We start from the raw sequence: 26,172 nt of genomic DNA, 5'->3' as shown, positions 1-26,172 counted from the left end.
TGTATGTGACTGTGTATGTATTTATGCATGTATGTGTGTGTATGTGTATGTATGTGACTGTGTGTGTATTTATGCATGTATGTGTGTGTGTGTATGTTTGTATGTGACTGTGTGTTTATTTATGCATGTATGTGTGTGTGTATTTATGCATGTATGTGTGTGTGTGTATGTATGTGACTGTGTGTGTATTTATGCATGTATGTGTGTGTGTATGTTTGTATGTGACTGTGTGTTTATTTATGCATGTATGTGTGTGTGTATGTTTGTGGAACCAGCAAATTACAGACCTTGTTACTACAGCAAGGGGGGTGGGGGGTAAACAGTGTCACTATACAGTACCACTATATACAGTACAGGGGGGCTGGACCATGTCACAGACTACTGTGGTCACTTTATAAAGTACTGGGGCAGGTAGGGGCAGGCCAGCCATCTCACCGGCATATTACAGACCGTGTCATTGACTCACTATATACAGTACTGGTGGGTTAAACAGTGTCACTATATACAGTAATAGGTGGTCAGACCATCTCACAGACTGTGGGCACAGGGTACCTCCTTTTGCATACATGTAATCTGATTCACATTTTTTTTCTGTGTTTTAATTATATATATATAAAAAGATATGTATCAAATTCACTTTTTTTTGGGGGGGGGGGCCTTCTTAGATTCTTGCACCTGGGCCCTGTGGTTTCTAGTTACGCCTCTGACTAGGACCAAAGAAAAGGTAACTCCAAAAGAGTGAACCAGGATGAACAGGGCACCTATGAAAAGACCATGCCGACCTAGTAAGCAAAGAGAGGACTTGTAAATCTCTATCTGCATTATACAAAGGACCAGTAATGTCCTGAGAACTTAAAAGGGGAAAGGAAGAATCCCTTCCCTACGCAGAGCGCTCACTCGCACCCAGAATAGAGCAACCGAAGACAAACCATCCCGGGAGCCACTGAAAAAACAGCATCAGATATCTGAATATGCTCCTCCAAGCCATAGGCGCCCTGCTACAAAGAAGGACTTAGCAATCACAGGTCGCCACCCTACCACACAGGACCTTATTCTCCAAAAGAACTCTGAAGTACAGGACAGCCCCTTCCCGAAAAGGGGCAGGAAGGCAGGAACAGAACCCAGATACTGGTAGAGAAAACTACCTGCCGATGAGGGATCCCCTGTGAAGCCTCTCACTTAAGGAAGGCTCACCATAACTATGATACGCGTCTAAGACACAGCTCCCTTCCTGAAGACGAAAGGTACTCCCAAAGACCCTCTACTGGAACTACAGTAAAGGTATGACACAGAAATCCATCCCGTCACACTGACATCCCGCACGCAAGGCAGGGGGACCAGCCCCACTAAACAAAGTAATAAAAAATACCTCCAAGCCCAGGCAGACACTATAGAATGTCAAGTTCACCCCCAAAGGGAGGGAAAGTGAAGCCAGAACTTAACAGCTTGCTGGCACGCAATCAAGGTGCAATTAGCTGCAGTTGGCAGCAAACTGCAACCCTTCCACTCAGTAAACAGCTAGGCGAATCATCAGGCTACTACAGCGGGGCTGGAGCGTAAAGCTGTAGACAAGCTCAAAATCCGGCCAGTAAGACTGGTCCAGTAAGAAGTCTAAATCTCTCTGCAAGAGAGAAAAAATACGCCCGTAAGAACAGAAGACGTCCCGGAACAGGGAAACTTGGTCGTCCCGAACCAGTCCTCAAGGATCTGGATACAGTCCCCCAAAATTCCAGTCAAAGACAGGACAAACGAACCCGAGCACCCGAAAACTTGGAGCCGACTGAAAAAGTTAGTAACCCCTGAGGAACCACTGGGTTACCCCATCCGGAGTAGACTTTGCACCACAGGCGATGCAACCACAGTCATATCCAAGACACCCTGGACACTGAACTCTCACAAAATGTCCCATACACAGAGAGCTTACCGTCATCAAGGACAACAGATTCCAAGAGGAGAACCTCCAAAAGAAGACGAGGAAAATCGTTCAGGTTGATCCCTAGAAGGATCGCCTCTGGATCCCCACCCATGAGGAACAGGACAGTGAGGAATGAGTAAAATCCCCTGATGCCCTACCCAAAGGCAGAATAAGAACCATGTTTTAGCCCTGCATGGGCAGAGCCTCAAAAATTAATGAAAACTCATGGAGGGTTTGCTTCACGAAAACTCCTAGCAAAAGCTAGGCATTATTCGATCTGAAGAGACACCAAGAGTAATAAACTCCTTAATTGAGTGAGCAACTCCCCACCCAGCCAGGTCAGCAAGTTACACCAGCACCACATGGATGATATAGACCCTAAGGAACAGAAATAGCACCCTATCAGGACCAGCCTGCTACATAGGGCACTCCAAACTGAACCAAGCCACAGAAAATTTGAGACCCCACGAGGACTCGATAAAGGATCTAAAGACATAACAATGTGCTAACACCTTAACATGCGACTTCCACGCACAAAATCGCTAGTATCAAATTCCAGAGAAGAAATATTTCCCAACGGAGATCAGAACAGACATGAGCCTCTTAAAAAATAAATAAAATACATCCTATCAGATCAAACAAAAGAAGGGCAACACCCACAGGTGAACACCCAAGAAGAATGGGTACACCAATGGAACCAGCCAATCAGATACTCCATTCTTCCAAAGCTCAGAACTGGAACAAGATACTCAAAAAAGAAAGGAAAATTGAAGATGACCAGGAGATTAACTTCATCCCCACACGTCTAACCCAGCTTGCCATCTGGGACAGAAGACTGATGATCCCTTATCCTATTAGTACTGGGATCCTTCAGCACTGCCAAAACATGCCGTAGTAGGATACAAAGGTGCGCCAGTCTATAACAAAAAGCAAGACTTACCTCTGCCGGGGCAACTGACGCCCCGACCCTGAGGGTTGGGCCTCTGAAGCTTCAGAGGAAACCGCTTCCCCAGATGGCTGACATGACCCTGGCGATCCCACGCCTGACAAGCCCGGTTAGCATAACACGGACAGTATCTTAGCAACACCTCCTCTGGAAGACGTAAATGTGCCAGGGCCATAGATATGGCCATGTGGAACCGTGCCTTAACCTCTGGAGGAAACAAGCCACCTTCCAGAGAAGGGGCAACGGCATTAGGGGCATCTGCTTGCGTAGCCAAAGAAGGTTCTAGGGGACGCGCCCTACAGGATATGGAATCCCCAGAGGGGATGGCTCGGCGGACTCTAAGTTTCCTGTATCGGGAGAAGAGAGCACTCTAGAACAGCATTCGGAACATAACTGATGGGCATGGATTACTCGGGCCATTTCATATTCTTCACAAGAAGTAGAATCTGAATCAGAGACATCCATCTCCAAAAAGTCAGAATTATCCATAACTTGGTATATAGAAATTATCAACAGAAAAATAAAAAATGGCACCTTACACCCCCAATGGCTGGGGCACTCACCACCTCCTGAGACCCAGACAGCTAGCGAAACAGACTCTCTCTGTCGCCACGCAGTTAGGAATACAGAAGTGGAGCACAGAAGCGTAACCACGCCTCATCACAAGGTGCACAGTGCAGGCCATAGAAAAGCGCGCCAAGGCCTACAAGGGCTGTGCAGCCTGACAAGAAAAGGCTGTTATGTGCCGATCTAGCCATGAGCCCGAATAATACTACACATTAGCAGACAGAATCACATAATAAACAAGATTAAAGTTCCCCCTGTTCAATAACCCCCCACAGTTGCACTGAAACCGTGACTTCTTTGTTTACATTATTTTATCACCAAAGTAAAATGAAACAATCTTACCGGAATCAACACTGTGGAACAGGAACACAGCTCTTCAAGTGTGACCTATAGTAGCCTCGCTTCTGACATGGACTTGAGAGAAGAAAGCATGCAGCGAAACTCGTCAACGCTGATTGCTAAGGAGCTGTTAACATGAGTCAGGATGGTTTAGCAGAAAGACTCTCCATGCATCTCCGGACTCTAACTTTCATCTATGCTCTCACTGAGAGGCTGACAGGATTACTTAAAACTCCAGAGTACTACCCTCCATAAAAGACTATATAAAAATCTTCCAACACTTCTCTGCCAACCTCCTGTGACAAAAGGCAAAGAATGACTGGGGGATGAGGGAAGTGGAGGAGGTATTTAAGCCTTTGGCTGGGATGTCTTTGCCTCCTCCTGGTGGCCAGGTTCTGAATTCCCTAAAGTAATGAATGCAGCTGTGGACTCTTCCTGTTTAAGAAGAAAAAGGGATATGAAATTCAAAATTAAATTTTCCTGGCTTAAATAGAGAATGCAATTTTATGAGAATTTTAAATTTAGATCTATTATTAATTACTTGTCAAATGGTGGGGCTACACACATATGCCTCTTGTCATTGGTTCACCATATGTGTTCAACTACGTTCCAGCAGTCTATTGCTGCTCTGGAACTGATTTTATCTATGTGTTTAACCGATTAACACACAGTTATACACAATAAATACTATTATGAAATGCTCTAACATGTTTCAGTATTTTCTTTATGGAAATTTAATGTCCCTTTAACTTACATGGGAAATCCCCTCTTAACTATTTTTTCCCTACAGTTTAATATGTAATTTCCCTCTGGGAACCAATAATACTTATAAACTGATGTAGAATGCCCCTCTAAAAATGACTTGTCCCTATAGACTCATATGGGAATCAATTCCAGATGTTAATTTGTCCATATAATCTCATTTAGACATAGAAATTTCCTATTGATTTAGTTCTATAGGTTTGTATGGAAACCCTAGACATCATTTATCCCCATAGACCGTCACAGGATCCGTGCATTAAAGAAGAGATTTTACAAATTACTATATATAATACTCTATATAACTATTATAGTATATTAATAAAAATGAAAAGTTCCCCCTTAAATGGACACTGAACCCAAATTTTTTCTTTAGCGATTCAGATAGAGCATGAAATTTTAAGCAACTTTCTAATTTACTCCTATTATTCAATTTTCTTCATTCTCTTGGTATCTTAGAATGTAAGTTTAGATGCCAGCCACTTTTTGGTGAACAAACTGGGTTGTTCTTGCTGATTGGTGGATACATTTATCCACCAATAAAAAAGTGCTGTCCAGAGTCTGAACCAAAAAAGCCTAGATGCCTTCTTTTTCAAATAAAGACAGCAAGAGAATGAAGAAAAATTGATAATAGGAGTAAATGAAAAAGTTGCTTAAAATGGAATGCTCTATCTGAATCTCCAAAGAAAAAACGTGGGTTTAGTGTCCCTTTAAGACAATTTTAAATACAGTGCAGTGCGATGAAATTTTATCTAATTTACAAACGCTCCTCCTAAGCTCCTGCCTTCACTGTGCTGCAGTTTATGTACTGGCAGATACATGCTACCTAAACACATGTAAGATCGTTCATTTACCACCCCATCTGGAGCACTCACTTTTACTACTGATACGTGTTACGTGCAGATCAAAAGGACATGAAAATTCTATTGAATCTGTTTCTTTTTTGTTCCATATGGTGAAACATAATCCATTTGTGACCCTAAGACTATCTATGGAATTCCGATATGGATATACATTTTTTCCCCTCCAAAGCTAGTTTGATAGTATACATCTCTACTCAATTATTAACAAAATATAAAAAAAATACACATCTGTCATCACAACCTGTTTTGACAATTCATTTTTCAACATGATTCCTCAAAATGTAATGAATCAGTTACTCATGTCTGCCAGACAAAACTATAACGTGACTCAACGATGCAAATGCAATGCTGCCCCCTCTGGCAGGAGGTTCAAGTGACATATTAAATAAAAAAATGACACGCTCTAATTCATTATGGCTTAGATTACAAGCGGAGCACAATCATTCGTCAGGGCGAATCATCTTTTGTGCAACCTTGTGCAAAGAATAAGACACAATATGGCATTACAAGTAGATGGTTAAATATTTTAACCAAAGCATTTTAAGATGGCAAAACTTTTCAAGTGCACCGTATACATTTAATGGACAGCATAGGGAGCGCTTTTAATTTGCTGATTGCGCTTATAGTACAAGTGGTGAGTTAAGTGTTGCACTTAACGGACCAGTAATTACAGTAGATTTGCATTATCAAATGCATGATAAAAAGACAATGCAATATCACTTAGTCTGAAATTCAAATGAGAAGTAGATTTTTTTCTGACAAATTTCAAAGTTATGTCTATTTCACTCCTCCTGTATCATGTGACAGCCATCAGCCAATCACCAATGCATATATGTATATTCTGTGAATTCTTGCACATGCTCAGTAGGAACTGGTGACTCGAAAAGTGTAAATATAAAAAGACTGTGCACATTTTGTTAGTGGAAGTAAACTGGAACGTTGTTTAAAATTGTTTCTTTTTCTGAATTATGAAAGTTTCATTTTGACTTGAGTGTCCCTTTAAGTGCAATTCAAAAAGCGCTTTTCAAGACCTGAAGTAAGCCATTATTATAAACCGTAAAGAACGGAACTACATGAAGCACTCGGCTACTTGCTCATCATTGGCTTCACGCTCAAGCGATATCCAACAGGAATTTTACTATGAGAGGGATTTAGCAACATGCAGATATTTATTACTTTAGACTTGTAATATGACCCCAAAAATAGAAGCGGTATTGATTAATTGAATTATGAGCTCTACTTGTAATCTGACCCTGTATGTTTAACCTCTGCAAAGAGGTTAGTGGTTAGTCACATAGTAAAGTCACAGGGTTAGATTACAAGAGTAGCGCAAAAATGTTAAGGCTCAAGGTAAATCAGCGCTCTCATGTTTGTGCTGGCATTACAAGTTCAAAGTAAAAAGTTGTCCTTCAAGCGAAAAAAAGGCGTGCTAACATCTGTAGGTGGTATAATACAACCGTGCTAACTCCCTTTCCCTGTAGCCTCTTCTAGCTTTCGCTCAAGCGCTAACCAGAAGGTGCGCTAGGAGAATTGAGCAAAAAACGGTAATATGTACATAATAATAATAGAGGGCAACTGAGATACACAGAACAGACATTGTTTATTCTATAACTTATAGACTGACCACAGAATGGGGAGGTAGAGGAATAAAAGTTACAGACAAATTGTATAGACTGTTGCTCCCTCTAGTGGTGGAAGAAAATACTCTACAACCTGCTATTTAAAGAAATCCAAATGTACCATTCACTGCTGCTATATAGTGTGTTATTCACCTCTCTGTGCAGACGGATGAAAGTCTGGGGATCTCTTTGAGCCCAAGGAGGAAGGATCACATCTCCTAGGACTGTTCCATCCTGCATGCAACCTGGAAGACCGAGACAAGAATCACAAAACAGAAGCAGCACTGCATACAATATGTTAAGTTAGGTGTGTGAGAGCAGGAAGTGCTACTTTATATACAGACTAGTGGTGCTCATGTGTGAATTTATATTTCTGTAGCTTGTGGGTGTGTACAACTTTAAAGGGATATTAAACCATAAACATTAAGCCACCAATCAGCAATCACCACTCAGCAAGCGCTACCCAGGTGCCGAACCAAAAATGGGCTTCTAAGCTTACATTCCTGCTTTTCAATTAAAGATGCCAACAGAACAAAAACAAATTGATAAAAGTAGTAAATTAGAAGGTTGCTTAAAATTGCTGCTCTATCTGCATCATGAAAGAAAAAAAATGTGGGTTTCATATCCCTTTAAGCCAGCTCATAACTGGAGTTTGGATACCAACATAGAAGTGCAAAATAAAATACAGTAAAGTATTAGATAATGTAATTATTCCACTGAAGCTTACACATATCTATGGGGTAGATCACAATCTTTAGAAAAATCGTATTTCTTTCCAATGACATGGAGAGTCCACAACGTCATTCCAATTTCTAGTGGGATATTCACTCCTGGCCAGCAGGAGGAGGCAAAGAGCACCCCAGCAGAGCTGTTAAGTCTCACTTCCCTTACTCATAACCCCCAGTCATTCTCTTTGCCTCTGTCAACGGAGGATGTGCAAAGTTGGTGTCTGAAGATATTTAATCCTTTTAGGAGTACTTTTCCCTGCAAGCAAGGATTGGGGTTTAGCTGTATCCACGTCAATCTCTTTAGTAAGAGTAGTGGTGGCTTTTAGCAGTTAGAAAGTGGTGAGGTTGTCCTTGCTTTGTTTCTAACATCGTTGCTACCCTAGTTATAAAAAGCCAGAGTTGGTTACTCTGTTCTCTCTTTTTTTACAGGTCTCTGATAGGAGTATGTTTCCTTTCACGCCTTGTGAGCTGTCTTCCTGCCTGACAGCTGGATTTGCAGGTAAGTGCTTTTGTCTTCTAGGTCTTGGAGACTTGCACTTGGAAAGATTATTTCTGCAATATTTCTTTTGGGACATAATTAATCCTTCATGTAGGATTTACTTTGGAGCAGTGTGCAGACACTTATTGTATGTGAGGAGACTAAGGGGTTAATGTCTTCCCTTACTGTTTATGGGACGGTACCTCTGGGGCTGAAAGATGTCTTTATCGTATTAGCCTAACGTTCTCAGATTTTGGCAATATAATTTTATTTGGGGATTTTAAGATGTTAGGGACAACATTTTCATCTACGGTTTTCCGTAGTACTCTGAGGACTTATAAGAGACGCGCGCTTTTAGACTGTTGTGCTGTTTCTATTTCTGCCGGTCATGTGACTTCCCCCTCTTCCGCTTGAGATACTGAGCGGAGCAGCGTCATTCTTATGTGAGCTTTCTTCTGTGACAGTTCGTTTGACCGATCAGCAGGAGAGTTTTTTGCATTTGGATAACTTTTAAAGGTTCAGGTAGGGCACCGCAGGCTGACTGAGGTGTAGAGGCGCTTACTTTGTTTTTAATTATTTGGGTATACTTAGCGTTTTTGGGCTCTGAGAAAATAAATTTCTTCTTAAAGTGACAGTAGTCATTTTCAAATTATTTTTCATTCCTTTAATTTTTGGGGATTGATTTAGCTATGGACACTGAACAGGAGTCTGTTTCTCTTCATAAATGTTTATTGTGTTTAGAGGCCCAAATTGTTTTGCCTAAGCAATTTTGTTCCTCATGCTTAGCTAGGACCCTACAGTTTAAAGATAAATTACTGCCTTCTGAGCCTATTTTCTCTCAGGATAATGCTGTTCAGGATATGCCACAGCTTTCTCCTCAAATGTCCCAAGCCTCAATGGCATCACATACAGTGCCCTGCGGTTCCTCTCAGCCTCCTGGAGGCGTGTATTTGCCAGTCTGCGGCTTTATCTGCTTTTCCCATTGCGGGTAAGCGCAAGAGGAAATCAAATCAAATTTCTGTTAGTAAGGTGTATGTTCCATCTTCTTCTGCAATGGTTGACCTCCCCCATAAGTCGGATGAGGAGGATACCTCAGTAGCTTCTGAGGGTGAGATCTCAGATTCTAACAGTGTAAATCATTTGACTGATACTGAAGGAGTAAACTTCATATTTAAGCTTGAATACCTTTGTTTACTTCTAAAGGAAGTACTGGCTACTTTGGATCACTCCGACCCTTCTGTCGCTGTCAACCCTAAAAAATCTAGTAATCTTAATAAATACAATGATGTCCCTTCCTCTGTGGAAGTATTTCCTGTTCCAGACCATGTGTTGGAGATCATATCGCAAGAATAAGACAAACCAGGGATTCCCTTTTCCCCTTCTCCCATTTTTAAAAAGATGTTTCCTGTTGCTAACTCCATTCCGGAACTCATGGCGCACTGTGCCTAAGGTGGAAGGCGCTATTTCTACTCTGGCCAAAAGAACTATGATTCCTATAGAGGATAGCTGTTCTTTTACGGATCCCATGGATAAAAAGCTTTAGGCTTATTTAAAGAAGTTGTATGTTCATCAGGGATTACAATGGCAACCTGCTGCTAGTATTGCTACGGTTGCGAGCGCAGCATCTTATTGGTGTGATGCCTTGTCTGAGTTGATTTTAGAGGAAACTTCTTTAGAGGAGATCCAAGATAGGATCAAGGCTCTTAAACTGGCCAATTCCTTTATTTCTGATACCAACATGCAAGTCATTAGACTGGGAGCCAAGATGTCTAGCTTTGCGGTTCTTTCTCGCAGAGCCCTGTGTCTAAAATCTTGGTCAGCTGATGTTACTTTCAAGTCCAAGCACCTGTCTAAGGGTCGCCAAAGCTCTAATTTTCATTCCTTTTGTAACTTCAAAGGGCAAAAGTCCTCTTCTTCCTCCTCCAAGCAGGATCAGTCCAAGTCCTCCTAGAGATCCAGTCAGTCTTGGAATAAGGGGAAGCAAGCAAATAAGCTTTCATCTGAGGCTAAATCAGCATGAAGAGTCCACCCCCGGTCTGGTATTGGATCAAGTGGGGGGCAGACTTTCCTTTTTTTGTCAAGCTTGGATACGCGATGTCCCAGATCCTTGGGCTGTGGACATAGTATCTCAGGATTACAAAATAGGATTCAAGACTTGTCCTCCCAGGGGCAGATTCATCCTCTCAGGACTATCTGCAAACCAGATAAAAAGAGAGGCCTTCTTAAGCTGTGTTCAGGACCTATCCTAACTGGGAGTGATTGTTCAAGTTCCTGTAAGGGAACAGGGTCAAGGATTCTATTCAAATCTATTTGTGGTTCCCAAAAAAAAGTGAACCTTTCGACCCATTTTAGATCTAAAATGTTTCAACAAATTCCTCAGGGTGCCGTCCTTCAAGATGGAAACCATTCGTTCTATTCTTCCTTTGGTCCAAGAGGGTCAGTTCATGACGACCTTAGACCTGAAGGACGCGTATCTGCTTGTTCCCATTCACAGGGATCATCACCAGTTCCTGAAATTCGCTTTTATAGACAAGCACTTTTAATTTGTTGCTCTTCCGTTTAGCCTGGCCACAGCTCCCAGAGTTTTCACAAAGGTTCTGGGGGCACTTTTGGCAGTTGTCAGGTCTCAGGGAATTGCGGTGACACCTTACCTGGACGACATCTTGGTTCAAGCGTCATCTTTTCAACTAGCAAACTCTCATACAGAGATTTTGTTGTCTTTTCTACGTTCCCACAGATGGAAAGTGAATCTGGAAAAGTGTCCCCTTGTTCCAGCTACAAGGGTGTGTTTCTTAGAGATGATCATAGATTCCCTATCCATAAAGATTTTTCTGACGGATGTCAGAAAATCCAAGCTTCTCACTTCATGTCTCTCTCTCCAGTCTACTGTTCATCCATCAGTGGCTGAATGCATGGATGTAAATGGTCTGATGGTTGCTTCCATGGACATCATCCCTTTTGCTCAATTCCATCTGAGATCTCTGCAGCTATGCATGCTCAGTCAATGGAACGGAGATCATTTAGATCTATCTCAGAGGATAGATCTGGATCCTCTAACAAGAGACTCTCTATCTTGTGGTGGATTTCTCAGGATTATCTGTCTCAGGACACATGCTACCGGAGACCCTCTTGGGTGATTGTGACTACGGACGCCAGTCTGCTAGGCTGGGGAGCAGTCTGGGGCTCGTTAAAAGCTCAGGGCCTGTGGACTCAGGAGGAGTCCTCTCTCCCCATAAACGTCTTAGAGTTGAGAACAATCTTCAATGCCTTGATAGCTTGGCCTCAGTTGTCTTTAGCCCGGTTTATCAGATTCCAGTCAGACAACATCACCTCAGTGGCTTACATCAACCACCAGGGAAGAACTCAGAGTTCCTTGGCCATGAAAGAGGTGACTCGTATTATTCAGTGGGCAGAAGCTCACGATTGTCTCCTATCTGCAATCCACATTCCAGGAGTAGACAACTGGGAGGCAGATTTTCTGAGCAGACAGACCTTTCATCCTGGGGAGTGAGCTCTCCATCCGGAGGTGTTCACCAGGATAACCCTCAGGTGGGGGTTCCAGAGTTGGATCTGATGGTGTCTCGTCAGAATCCCAAGCTTACAAGGTACGGTTCCAGGTCAAGAGATCCTGATAGATGCTGTGGCAGTTCCTTGGGATTTCGGTCTAGCATACCTGTTTCCTCTTGCTCTCCACGAGTCATTGCTCATATCAAGCAGGAGAGAGCGTCTGTAATGCTAATAGCTCCTGCATGGCCTCGCAGGATCTGGTTTGCGGACCTGGTGAAGATGTCATCTCATCCACCTTGGAGGTTACCTCTGAGGAAGGACCTTCTAACTTTCCTCCATCCAAATCTAGTTTCTCTGAAGCTGACTGCTTGGAGATTCAATGCTTAGTTTTGGCTAAGCGTGGCTTTTCTGAGTCGATCATTGATACCATGCTTCATGCTCGCAAACCATAAAATTTACCATAAGGTATGGCGCAAATACCTATATTAGTGTGAATCGAAAGGCTTCTCTTGGAACAGGGTCAGGATTCCTAGGATTTTATTTTTTCTCCAGGAGGGTCTGGAGAAGGGCTTGTCAGTCAGTTCTCTGAAGGGTGAGATTTCTGCTCTGTCTATTCTTTTACACAAACGTCTGGCTGATGTGCCAGAAGTTCAACCTTTTTGTCAGGTACTGGTCAGAATCAGGCCTGTGTTTAAACCTGTTGCTCCTCCTTGGAGCTTGAACCTTGTGCTTAAAGTTTTGCAATAGGCTCCCTTTGGGCCAATGTATTATGTAGATATTAAGTTGTTATCTTGAAAGGTTTTGTTTCTTATTAATATTTCCTCTGCTCGCAGAGCTTCCGAACTCTCCACTCTGCAGTGTGATTAACCTTGCCTTATTTTTCATGCGGATAAGACGGTCCTTTGTACTAAATTGGGGTTTCTCTCTAAGGTGGTGTTGGTTCGAAATATTAATCAGAAAATTGTTGTTCCTTCTTTTTGTCCTAATCCTTCTTCTCATAAGGAAAGTCTTTTGCATAACTTCTGCGCTGTTTGTTTGTTTCTCTGGAAAGCGTAAGGGTCAGAAGGCCACTTCTCTTCTCTTTCCCTCTGGTTGAGAAGTATGATTCGTTTTGCTTATGAGTCTGCTGGAAAGCAGCCTCCTGAGAGAATTACGGCTCAGTCCACAAGCCCTGTCTCCTCTTCTTGGGCCTTCAAAAAATGATGCTTCTGTGGAACAGATTTGCAAGGCGGGAACATGGTCCTCTCTGCATACTTTTTCCAAATTCTACAAATTTTATACTTTTGCCTCGGCTGAGGGCTCTTTTGGGAGAAAGGTTCTTCACGCAATGGTGCCTTCTGTTGAGTTCCTCCTGCCTTTTTCTCCCTCCTTGTTCATTTTGTGTCCTCTAGCTTGGGTATTGGTTCTCACTAGTAATTGGAATGACGTTGTGGACTCTCCATGTCATAGAAAAGAAAACAAAATTTATGCTCACCTGATAAATTTCTTTCTTTCCAGACATGGAGAGTCCACAACCCCACCCTTAAATAAGACAGTATTTTTGTTAAACCTCAGGCACCTCTACACATTTGTGTTATCTTCTTTTTCCATTTCCCTTCGGCCAAATGACTAGGGGTTATGGGTAAGGGAAGTGACACTTAACAGCTCTGCTGGGGTACTCTTTGCCTCCTCCTGTTGGCCAGGAGTGAATATCCCACTAGTAATTGGAATGACTTTGTGGACTCTCTGTGTCCGGAAAGAAAGAAATTTATCAGGTGAGCATACATTTTGTTTTTCTGTTGAAAATCATTTGACAAGTTTTATCTAAAGCAGTTAAACACATAGTTAGAGTCAGATCAGAAGCAACAATGTACTACTTGGACCTTGCTGAAGACATCTAGTAAGCAAATGACAATAGACATATCTGCATAGCTTAGGAGCTTAGGAGCATTAAGGCTCCTAAGCTTACATAGATATGCTATTTAACAAAGGATACCAAGAGAATGGAGAAAATGTAATAACATAAGTGAATTGAAAAGACTCTATTTGCACCATGAAAGTTTAATTTATACCTTTAAAGGGACATGGTTGTTTTTTTTCCAACTTTCCAATTTACTTCAACTATCAAATCTGCTTCATTCTCTTGGTATTGTTAGACTCTATTTGCACCATGAAAGTTTAATTTATACCTTTAAAGGGACATGGTTGTTTTTTTTCCAACTTTCCAATTTACTTCAACTATCAAATCTGCTTCATTCTCTTGGTATTGTTTATTGAAGGAGCAGCAACACATTACTGTGAACTAGCTGAACACATTTGGTTAACCAATGACAAGAGACAGATATGTGCAGTCAACAATTAGCATCTAGTCCCCAGTAGTGCATTGCAGCTCCTGAGCATACCTAGATATTCTTTTCAACAAAGGATACCAAGGAGACAAAGCTAATTAGAAAATAATTTAGATAGAAATGATAATTTTAAACAACTTTCCAATTTACTCTATTATCAAGTTTTATTTGTTTTTTGTTATCCTTTATTGAAAGGCAGGAATGTAAGCTAAGGGGTGTGCACGTATCTACATTAGAAAGAGCTCTAGATGGCAGCATTATTTCCTGTCATGTTGTACTTCAGACATGTGCACGCTACCTATCTAGATATCTCTTCAATAACACAAGAATTAAGCAAATTTAATAATAGAAAAAAATGGAAACTTTTTTTTAAATTGTGGGTTTCATTTCCTTTTAATTTTGACTTCACTGTCCCTTTAAGTTACAACATGGTGGCACATATTGCTTTATAGAGACTACAACTTTAATCTTATTTCTTCAATATTTAAACATGATTAAAAAAACATATGATCTGACTAAACTTTGCTTTGAGTACATTTTTGTATCTAGAATTTAAAGAGACAGACAACCTCATCTTTTTATTTCATGATTCGGATAGAGCATGTCATTTTAAAGATCTTTCCAATTTACTTCTATTATCTAATTACTTTTGAACTCTTTGTATCTTTTGTTGAAAAGTATACCTAGGTAGGCTCAAAAGCTGCTGATTGATGGCTGCTGTCATTGGTGTTCAGCCAACTCCCAGTAGTGCATTACTGCTCCTTCAACAAATGATACCAAGAGAAAATTCAATATTTAATCTAACAAGCAACAGGTATTTGTGAACATCCTCCACAGAGCTGCACACAAGGTATAGCCACGTGCACTGTATATATACAATAGCAACGTTCCAGAACATCAGAATTCCCTGGTGAAATATCACATAGAAGTTTTTTTTTCTAAGCCATTAAAAGCCATTAGAATTAGTAAAACCACTTAAAGGGACATCAAAGTCAAAACTAAACTTTTGTGATTCAGATAGGGCATGTTATTTTAGGACACTTAATTCTATTTAGATTTTCAAATTGACTTAGCTCTCTTAGTATCCTTTGTTAAAAAGTATATGCACATATTCTCAGCAGCTGGAATGCACTAGTGGGAGCTAGCTGGTGACTACACACATTTGTATCTTGTCATTGGCTCGCCACGTGTTCAGCTAGCTCCCAATACTGGAGCTGACTTTAACTTTGTGTTTAAACCATTTACATATTGCTTATTAGATCATTTTCTTTTTGCACTTTTATGTCCCACTTTTTGAGGACATTTGGATTTCAAAATTATGCTCAAAAAAGCCGCCAAATATTTTGTGCGATTTCTCTCCATACTAGCTAGTTTTTATCATCAGACCTTAAGTCTGCTTACTTATTGTATACCCTGTAACACTTAAATTAAAAAATACACAGACAAAAACTGATTCTCAAAACAGATATAAACAGGTTTGATGATTAAAGGGACATATTACTATTTTTGTCTATGATGTATATGAAAATAACATTTGTTAAATATCCATTACAAAAAAACACTGGAATACATTTTGAAACATTGACTTTTAGATGGAACAGAATTTTTTTTTGAGTATTGTGTCCCTTTAAAGACATTACAAAGCTACTGCAAAATCACACAATAACCGAGCTTCTAATCGATTTGAATTGCCTTGAATTTAAAAATGCCCTTTTCAAAAAGCTAAGCAATGCATTTCCTCAGAAATCCTGATATCCTAGAATGGGCCAAAAAACTTAAAATATGCTTACCTGATAAATTTCTTTTCTTCAGATGGAAAGAGTCCACAGCTGCATTCATTACTTTTGGGAATTCAGAACCTGGCCACCAGGAGGAGGCAAAGACACCCCAGGCAAAGGCTTAAATACTCCTCCCACTTCCCTCATCCCCCAGTCATTCTGCGGATTAACAAGGAACAGTAGAAGAAATATCAGGGTGAAAAGGTGCTAGAAGAACAAAAATAACAAACACCCCACAGAAAAAATACGGGCGGGGAGCTGTGGACTCTTTCCATCTGAAGAAAAGAAAATTATCAGGTAAGCATAATTTAAGTTTTTCTTCATAAATAGAAAGAGTCCACAGCTGCATTTATTACTTTTGGGAAAACAATACCCAAGCTATAGAGGACACTGAATGCAAAAACGGGACGGTACAAGAGGCGGCCCATTCTGAGTGCACCAGGCCTGAAAACCCCTACCCAACAAAATCCTGCTTCGTCCGAAGCCGAGAACAACTTTGAAAAAAAGGAAAAGGCCCAAGGACACTGACCTGGAGATAGTCCACAAGCCTTGCTAGAGCCCGCAAAAACTAGACTCGACTGAGTCAACAGCCTCCAAGAGACACCGTCGCCCAGCAATCGGTCTCCAAACAACACACCCCTTACTAAAGAAAGGGTACAAACTACTGTATTCTTCCACAAAGAAGAAAAGACACGGAGGAAACATGATTGTACCTGTAAACCACGGCTAATCCCCCTTAAGGGACTCAAGGTGCTGCTCAGTTTATCAACCTTGAAATGAGGAAAGGCTGAGCAGACCTTGCCGGGGATCGAACTTGCAACCCTCAGTTTGCTATAGTGCAGAGTAGCCACAGTGCATTAGTATGCTGAGCTAACTGTCCAGCTAGCATAAGGGACTCCAGAAAAAAAACCCTCAAAAGGGCACAAACCCAGAGCAAAAAAAACAGAGAAACCGGGTCAGGCCAACAGAGACCCAACCAGTCTCATAAAAACAAGAGGAGGCAACGCCCAGACCCCAGAAATACAGAAACCACAGGATAAGGCCGGGAGTCTGAAACAGAAAGAGGATCATCCCCTAACAGAGTGCAACCGCACTCTAGAAAGCAACTTATGACGAAGGTCCCCAAGTCCCAAAAAGGTAGCTCAGAATACCAAAATATTCAGAAACGAAACCTCGTGCAGTAAGCTCAGATAGGTCTGATGAACAACATCTGAAGCAAAAACACTGCACGCTGCAGTCATCTAAAAATGACTCTGAAACTTAAATACTTGCAGGGCAAGTAGAAAGCAGCGGAAGATAGGATCCTTCAGATTACTAAGTATCCACTAACCAGCGGATAACGTCTCAGGCTATCTAAGAGCCGCCAGTCCTTCCCACAAATCTTGATGGAGAAAGGAGAAACCTCAAAGAGGCTTACCGTACCTCGATGCTCCGAGGACGAAATAGCAGAGCAACAGATCTCAGATCCTGTTCCAACACCGGACCAGCCCAAGTGACAGACATATCCGATAAACAGGGAGGACAGAAAGACAGACAGAAAGATCCCAACCACAAGCCCCCAGGGAATGGAAAGAAAAAGGGGGGACTCACTCACCCCAACAGAGCTCGGGTGCCAACCTAATCCGCTCCTCCAAAATAAGGCACTCCCAAGGAGAACCCCCTAGGACCTGGAACAGAGAAAAGTGCAATAGATCCGTAGAAAGACCTGTCACAACTCTCCTAGACAGTCTCTATATAGAGAGATCAATTTCCAACAGGCGGAACAGAGCCCACAGAGCAGCAGATGCTGCCCCTTACAGAAATAAGCCACCTGATCCAACCTCCTACACACATGGCAGGACAATGACCCTCCAGCTCATAAGGAAGACAAACTATCCCCTCAAAAGGGAAGGGCACAGTTAAGAACAGCGTACATGTCCACAAGGCATGAAGACATAGTATGATCAAAACACAGACCAAATGAAAAAATCATCCAGACACCACTGTTTACCCAACAGAGAAAAAAACTCCCCATAAAAAGGAGCACACTCCATCCGAAGGACAAGTCAGGCCTTAAAGTTTATAACCAGTACCCGAAGGTGGATGAGAACTTTGGCATTCCTGCTTGTAAGCCCAATGAGCTAGCCCCTATGTCCCAACATAGGGTCCTTGAAAAAACTGGGTCATCCTGACATCCAAGAAGGATCCAAACAAGAACCCTGTACCCGCCAGGGAACACAAGATACCCCATCTGAAGCAATCAGACTCACAGGGGATGAGAACCGGGAAACCTGGAGAACAGTTACAGGACTCACTCGTAATTCCCAGCCCAAAGGGAAGAAAACACCCTTAGCCGGAGGTCAACACCCCCCCCCCCCCCACAACAAGGTTCTAGACCGCTACAAAGTCACACAATTTCTCTAGAGCCCAAAGGCCCCAAGGGAAATGAGAACGAGAACAGAGTAACCCGAAAGAGAGTAGAAGAAAAGCTAGTCTCCATAATCCCTTCAGATTAACATTCCAGAGGACCACACCCAAGGGGAAGAATGCAAAGCATCCCGAATTCAGGCAGAAAAACATCCCCTAAGCAAAAAGCTTGGAAAAAGAGATAACATCTCCTATCGCCCCTAATATGGAGACAACTAACTCCAAAAGGAAGACAGAGCCTCACGGCCTTCACTTCCTAATTAAGAGACCGAAGCCGCCAGAAAAACCAGACGAAGTCTAGAAAGTCTCGACCTAAAGGAAGAGAACCTTTAAAAGGAACAAATCCTGAAAGGACACTTCCAAAGAGACCATGAAAAGCAAAACCATAAGAACGGCGGTATGAAGGACCTAACTCCTCCAAGCCTCCAACCCAAAATGGGAAGGAACACTCTAGTTCCCGGAAAAATTGGAAACGACTGAGCATGTCACCGCAGATCTCAATGAAGTCCCTGCCCACTAGCTTGAAAGGCGAATGAGGACTGAACCAATCCCCCATGCCCCTAAGCAACCGTGGACCATCAAGTCCTCTCAGGATGCTAGTTGAAGCTTGTAAAATAAAACAAGTAAACAACACAAATCATATTGTGATCACTAGGCGCCCTCACCTGACCAACCAGACATAAAAAGGCGCCACGTGTCTGAACTAGGCCTCAAGACAGAAGGATTTGTACCCAGTCAGGACCAGCCTGAAACCAAGGGCCCTAGCACTGTCAAGGCCACATAGAATCTCCCCCGAGATGGAGGGATAAAGAACAGTCAGACAGACTTTTGTAAACAGTGTGACCAAAAAATCGTGAGTATCAATTCCAGAGAAGAAAGTTCCCGAAGGAAACATCACCCAAATAAAAATCATCCTCACCGGATGAAATAGAAGATAAGGCAACCTGTGGGTTATCGCCCAGGAAGAACGGACAGACCCGCAGGACCAGCCCAACAGGGGTCCGAGACTTCCAAGCTCAGAACTGGAAAAGGATACACGAATAACAAAGACTATAAGAAGATTACTTCATTCCCTTATGTCTATGCCTGCAAGCCAGTCGAAGATTAAGACTGTGAATCCCCAGACCCATTAAGAGTGGGATCCTCCAGCAACACCAAGAACATGCATTAGTAGAACACGGAGGCGCGCCAGTCTATAACGAAAAACGCAACATACCTCCGCCGGGACAAAAGAAAACACAGGCCCTGAAGGTTGACCCCCCTGAGGTCTCATGGGCAGACGCTCTCCCGGAGGGCTGGACTGGAACAGGCGATCCCACGCCTGACAAGCCCTGGTTAACGGAACACGGACAATATCGTAAGCACACTCCCGGGAGGTGCAGATGCACCAGTGCCAAAGATATGGCCATGCGGAAGTATGTCGTCACCTCGGGTGGAAACAGGCCACACTCCCTAGAAGGATAAGTAGCATTTGGATTACCTGCATGCGTAGTAAGAGTTGGTGGTAGGGAACTCGTCTCATGAGAAATAGAATACTCAGAGGCGGATGGCTCAGTGGGCACCTGATTCCCCGATCCCGATGAACAGAGCACTCTAAAATGGCATTCAGAACATAACTGATGGGCATGTATCACCCGGGCCAAATCATATTCTGAATGAGAGACATCCGTCTTCAAAAAAATCTGAATAAAAAATGGACCAATAAGAAAAATCTAAACGGCAACTTATAACCCCAATGGCTGGGGCACTCACCACCTCCAGAGAACCAGACACCAGTGGACCAGGATTTCTCCGTCGCTACATGGTCAGTAAAGCGGAAATGGGGTGACAAGGTAAACCGCGCAGTCCATGCAAAAGCGCGCCGACCATAAAGGCTGCGTCACTAAACATAGGCCATTATTTTCCAAAATAGCCATGAGCCGAAGCAACACTACACAGTAGCAGACAGAATCACATAACAAACATGATTATAAACACCCCTGTTCAATAACCCCCCTCAGGAGATATTAACCCTTGATTCCTAGATACAAAAAGGAGCCTCACTGAGACCCTATGTTAAAGTTATCCCGAAAGGTTGTAGCCCCTCTCGGATAAACAGTTGTAATTACAATACATCCATGATGAAAGTAAAATGAAACGATCTTACCGGAATCTACGCTGTGGAACAGGAACACGGCCCTCCAAGTGTGACAGATAGTAGCGTTGCTTCTGCCATGGACATGAGAGAAAAAAGCAGGCAGTGAAACTCGTCAACGCTGATTGCTTGTGGAGCTGTTAATATGAGTCGGGATGGTTTCGCAGAAAGACTCTCCCTGCATCTCCGGACTCTAACTTTCATCCATGCTCTCACTGAGAGGCTGACAGGACTACTTAAAACTCCAATCCCATGCAGAAGAGTACAACCCTCCATAAGAGACTATCGAAAACTTCTGACACTTCTCTGCCAACCTCCTGGGACGAAAGGCAAAGAATGACTGCGGAATGAGGGAAGTGGGAGGAGTATTTAAGCCTTTGGCTGGGGTGTCTTTGGCTCCTCCTGGTGGCCAGGTTCTGAATTCCCAAAAGTAATGAATGCAGCTGTGGACTCTTTCCATTTATGAAGAAAAATTCTATATTTTCAAAATAAGTATTTATGCAACTTACCAACACTCTAAAACTGCGTATCTGATTGGAGCAATGCTAACAGATCTATCTGCAGCGGCATCTGCTGGTACCTACATGCCCACCTATCCCTGCACACAAGCTGTTCCTACATTTAAGTGAATCCACACACCCAGCTGGCAATGGTTGCCGTTGCTAAACATCTCGTGTAGATAGAAAAATTCTGGAATCAGTTCTCGCACGTCACTCATGTTGTCCCTGGATGCAGATTCCCAGGCTCCTTTTACACTGTGAAACATTCGGTCTGCCAGGTCCAGCGATCCTCCCTACACACGGAAATCACAAGCAGTAGACAGGGAGGGTTAATATTATCAATGTCTTAAAGGGACAGTCTAGTGTACATTAATATGCTCTTATTCCAAAGGGCCTTTCCTTTTTGTATCACTGGCCATAGATAACAATGTGTTAAACCCCTGCATAGGTAAAGAGTGGCAACCCTTACAGCTTCCAAGCAGGAAATGACTGGTCAGATAATCTAGAGAGGCAGTCGCACAAAGCCTGTATCCTCCTAGTGAGTTGCAAGTTGTGTTTTTTTTTTTTCCTTCATGGGGTTAAACACAGTTTTCTGGGGTCAGTAATGCAAAAACGACTTGCTATAATAAAAGGACAGAATATCATTTTTTTGCATTATGATGTCCCTTTAAGATACAGTACTTGTATTGTTGGCAGCCTTATTTAGACTGTAAGATCTTAGCAAGCGTATCTCTTTTTTCATATATCTGATGTGTAGTATTTTGTTCCTATATGTAATATTATCAGTAAAAGAATATCTATGTGAATCGTTAATAAAAATATATCAGATATACATATTGTATGTTTCATCCATATATTGGTAGCTGTAAAATAACTGATAGACTATGATACATTTATTTAAAGAAACATGGCAACCTCATTTATTACCAAAGGGTTAATGATGAAGCAACCTCAGCTTAAAGCGCCCAAACATTCGGACGGATACCTTTAAAGTAGAGTTGACACCGCAGCCATGTTTTCCTGGACACTTAAAGGGACATGAAACCCAATTTTTTTCTTTCATGATTAAGATAGAGAATACAATTTTAAACAACTTTCCAATTTACTTCTATTATTTAATTTGCTTCCTTCTCTTGTTATCATTTGCTGAAAGGTTTATCTAGGCAAGCTCATGAGCAGCAGAGAACCTAGGTTCTAGCTGTTGATTGGTGGCTGCATATATATATTGAATGTGATTGGCTCACCCATGTGTTCAGTTAGAAACTAGCAGTGCATTGCTGCTCCTTCAACAAATGATACCAAGAGAATGAAACAGATTAGATAATAGAAGTAAATTAGAAAGTTGTTTAAAATTGCATTCTCTATCTGAATCACGAAAGAAAAGTTTTGGGTTTCATGTACCTTTAAGAGTTACACATGCTGCAATGTATGCTGGGAGGAACATGAATAGTGCGGTTCAGGATCACTATTTGTATGCAGTCCAGGGGTGCAATACATGTTCCCCTCTGCACACCCTGCAGCATGTGTAACTCATAAGTGTCCAGGAAAATATTGTGCACGGCAGTCTCTGTACATCTCAAAGGGACATTTTAATGCTCTAATTGCTGAACCTAGATAACAGAGTTTAAACCCCACAGAGGGGTTAAACACAAAGAAAAAGCACTGCTCACAAGCCGCAATCAGGAAACTGCTGGTGAGACAATCAGAAGAGGCAGTCAGATGAGCCACCAATTACTTACAGTGTTCTGCATTGCATGTGGCTCCCAAGCAAGATTTTGCCTATGTGCTTGTGGTTAATCACAGTTATCTAGGGTCAGTAATGCAAAAATAAAGTGCTCCAACAGATTAGAGCATATAAATCTATATGTGGGGCTGAATTATCAAGATCCGAATAGAGCTTGATGTCTTAAGACTGCTGCTTCACAACTGGTACGCTGCCTCTGAGGCTGAGGTCTGCAATCCGCCCGGGGTGGGTTAGAGTAGGGGTATATGGGTGGTGGGTTTTAATGTTGGGGGGGGTTGTATTTTTTTTACAGGCAAAAGAGCTGATTACTTTGGGGCATGCCCCGCAAAAAAGCCCTTTTAAGGGCTGGTAAAAGAGCTGATTACTTGGTAATGTAGAATAGGGTAGGGACTTTTATTATTTTGGTTTTTTTTTATTTTATTAGGGGGCTTAGATTAGGTGTAATTAGTTTAAAATTCTTGTAATATTTTTTTATTTTCTGTAATTTAGTGTTTGTTTGTTTTTTGTAATTTAGTTTAGTTTATTTAATTGTATTTAATTGTAGGTATTGGTAGTTAATTTATTTAATTAATTTAATGATAATATAGTGTTAGATTTAATTGTAACTTAGGTTAGGATTTATTTTACAGGTAATTTTGTAATTATTTTAACTAGGTAGCTATTAAATAGTTAATAACTATTTAATAGCTATTGTACCTAGTTAAAATAAATACAAAGTTGCCTGTAAAATAAATATAAATCCTAAAATAGCTACAATATAATTATTCGTTATATAGTAGCTATATTAGGGTTTATTTTACAGGTAAATATTTAGCTTTAAATAGGAAGACTTTAGTTAATAAGAGTTAATTTATTTTGTTAGATTAAAATTATATTTTACTTAGGTGGGTGTTAGGGTTAGACTTAGCTTTAGGGGTTAATACATTTATTATAGTAGCGGCGAGGTCCGGTCAGCAGATTAGGGGTTAATACATGAAGTTAGGTGGCGGCGACGTTGGGGGGGCAGATTAGGGGTTAATAAATATTTTGTAGGTCTCGGCGATGTTAGGGGCAGCAGATTAGGGGTTCATAGGGATAATGTAGGTTGCGGCGGTGTCCGGAGCGGAAGATTAGGGGTTAATAATAAAATGCAGGTGTCAGCGATAGCGGGGGCGGCAGATTAGGGGTTAATAAGTGTAAGATTAGGGAGTTTAGCGCTGCTTTTTTGCAGGTGTTAGTTTTTTTTTCATCCCAAACTGCCCCATTGTTTCCTATGGGGGAATCGTGCACGAGCACGTTTTGCCAGCTTACCGCTACCGTAAGCAACGCTGGTATTGAGGGTTGAAGTGGCGGTAAATTCGGCTCAACGCACCCTTTTTGGAGCCTAACGCAGCCATACCAGCGTTGTTTGGAAGCAGCGGTAGGAAAAAAAGCTGCATTAGCTACGCGGGTCTTTACCAACAAAACTCTAAATCTAGGCGTATGTTTCTCTATCTGTAAGACAGAACGAATAAAAAATGTACTCATTTTTTTCCGTAGTGAACATATGTCAAACGAATAACGAGTTTTTGCCCGTATGTTATTAATACAGCAATAGACATTATCACAGAAGTTCAGACGTTTAACTTCTGAATTTGAACCCTCTGCCTACACTTCTATGTAATTGCACCTCAATTTACTACAAGATACTAGACCTATCTTCTTGGCTTCTATGACCAAAATTGTTTTGACAACTGTTCACTATTTATTTTGTTAATATTACTCCAGCTCTAGATATATATGTACAGATATATGTCTATTTTGTGTATGAGTGTGCCATGGTGTCAGTATGTACAGCTGTACAGAGCTATTACTTTGTCTATTTTTGTGTAGCTTTGTCTTGTTATTTGTGTATTTGTTTTTTGTCTCTGTTTCTTAGTGTGTATTTCCCTCCCTTTCTATTCTGCTTTATGAGTTCTGGCTCTAATCTCTCGGGACCCAATCAGGTGCCTATAAAGAGATTATCTGTATTAAACACAAGTAATATATACAAAGCCCGAGCAGTTACGCTCACAAATCGCTTTGCCGATATTAGCAGGCGGAGGCTAGGGCCTCTCGCTCCCTCTATAATGCAGTTTGGGCAAAGTAATATCTTTATTGTTTTATGTCCTTTTTAAATATGTATGTGAGTTTCTTTTAATAAATTAGATGCTGCTTTAAAACTTAAGTCTGGATTATTCAGAAAACAATAACTGATTTCCCACGTCTTCTATTAATACATTTATTTGCATGTTTATAGATAGCCGAGCGCGTATGTATATTTATATGTTTGTGTATATTTTATGCAGAGGTGCATGTGTGCGGACGGTTATGGAAATAAAGATGTTTGTAAATGAACAAAAGATCAAGGGTTTCATTTGGGGATTGTATGGATTTGAAAGTGGAATTGATAATGATTTGTGTGTTTCTTTTTGTTACTTATATTGTAGTAGCTGTGCTAAACTGCATATATGTAGTATTGGATGTTGCTTTATATTATATACAATGTTGCTTTATATTATATACAGTGTGATCTCGTGTTTTTGTGTGACTCTCTGAGTTTGTGTCTTTAGTCTAAAAGAGTGTATGTGTGCGCTTTGTTTTAGTTTTTTTCTGTATAACTATGTATCAGAGTGTGATATGGTATTCTAGGTGTGATCAGCGTATACTTGTATCATTGCACAAAATTATAAAAAGTTGAGTTTTTAGTTTTTTTTTTTAAAGGAGGTGAGCTTTTTTAAAGAGACATTTTAATACCAACATTACATTCTTGAATTCGTTAGAGAATGTATGTTTTTGCAATACTGATCCTAGATAATTATGTGTTTAACCCCCGCTATGGGATTAAACACATAGGTAAAGTCCTGCTCAGAAGTCTTAAAGGAGCAGTAAAGTCAAAATTCCAAATGCACTTGCATTATCAAAAGTTGTGCAATCTTTTTATATGCACACTTGCTGAGACACCTTATCCTAGTGAATTCACACTATGGGGCCGAATTATCAAGTCCCGAATAGAGCTTGATGCCCCTGTTTCCGCGCAAGCCTTCAGGCTCGCCGGAAACAGCAGTTAAGAAGCAGCGATGTAAAGACCGCTGCTCCATAACCTGTCCGACTGCTCTGAGGCTGCAGACATCAATCCGCCTGATCCTATACGATCGGGCTGATTGACACCCCTGCTAGCGGCCGATTGACTGCGAATCTGCAGGGGGCGGCATTGCACAAGCAGTTCACAAGAACTGCTTGTGCAATGATAAATGCCGATAGCGTATGCTGTCGGCATTTAGAGATGTGCGGCGGACATGATACGCTACATCGTATTATGTCCGCTCGCACTTACATAAATATGCCCCTATATGCATATATACATTTTGTGATTGGCTGATGGCTGTCACATGATACAAGAGGAAGGAAAATTTAACTAACTTTAAAATTTGTCAGAAAATCTGCTACTCGTTTGAAATTTAAACTAAGTGCAGCGGCACTGTTTTTTTATTATGCATTTGTTGATTGTGCTATTCTGCTGTTTAATAGCCCTTTAAGCATTGCAACTTCTGAATAGAACATG

General features: G+C 41.5%; 1 protein-coding gene across 2 annotated transcripts in view; it reads right to left on the bottom strand.

Moving 5' to 3' along the window:
* The window catches only part of WDFY4 (WDFY family member 4), a 598,790-nt gene that overhangs the window by 102,840 nt on the left and 469,778 nt on the right, over positions 1–26,172 (bottom strand). For both annotated transcript variants that reach the window (XM_053692180.1, XM_053692181.1), the window contains exons 52-53: positions 21,006–21,159; positions 7,162–7,253 (exon numbers count right to left, since the gene is read on the bottom strand). In XM_053692180.1, coding sequence (XP_053548155.1) covers positions 7,162–7,253; positions 21,006–21,159 — 246 coding nt within the window. The remainder of the gene's footprint in view (positions 1–7,161; positions 7,254–21,005; positions 21,160–26,172) is intronic.

This window comes from Bombina bombina, chromosome 9 (assembly GCF_027579735.1).
Source record: "Bombina bombina isolate aBomBom1 chromosome 9, aBomBom1.pri, whole genome shotgun sequence".
Classification (NCBI taxonomy): domain Eukaryota; kingdom Metazoa; phylum Chordata; class Amphibia; order Anura; family Bombinatoridae; genus Bombina; species Bombina bombina.
The sequence above is the reverse complement of the archived record's forward strand: the minus strand, read 5'-3'. Positions and strand labels throughout refer to the sequence as shown.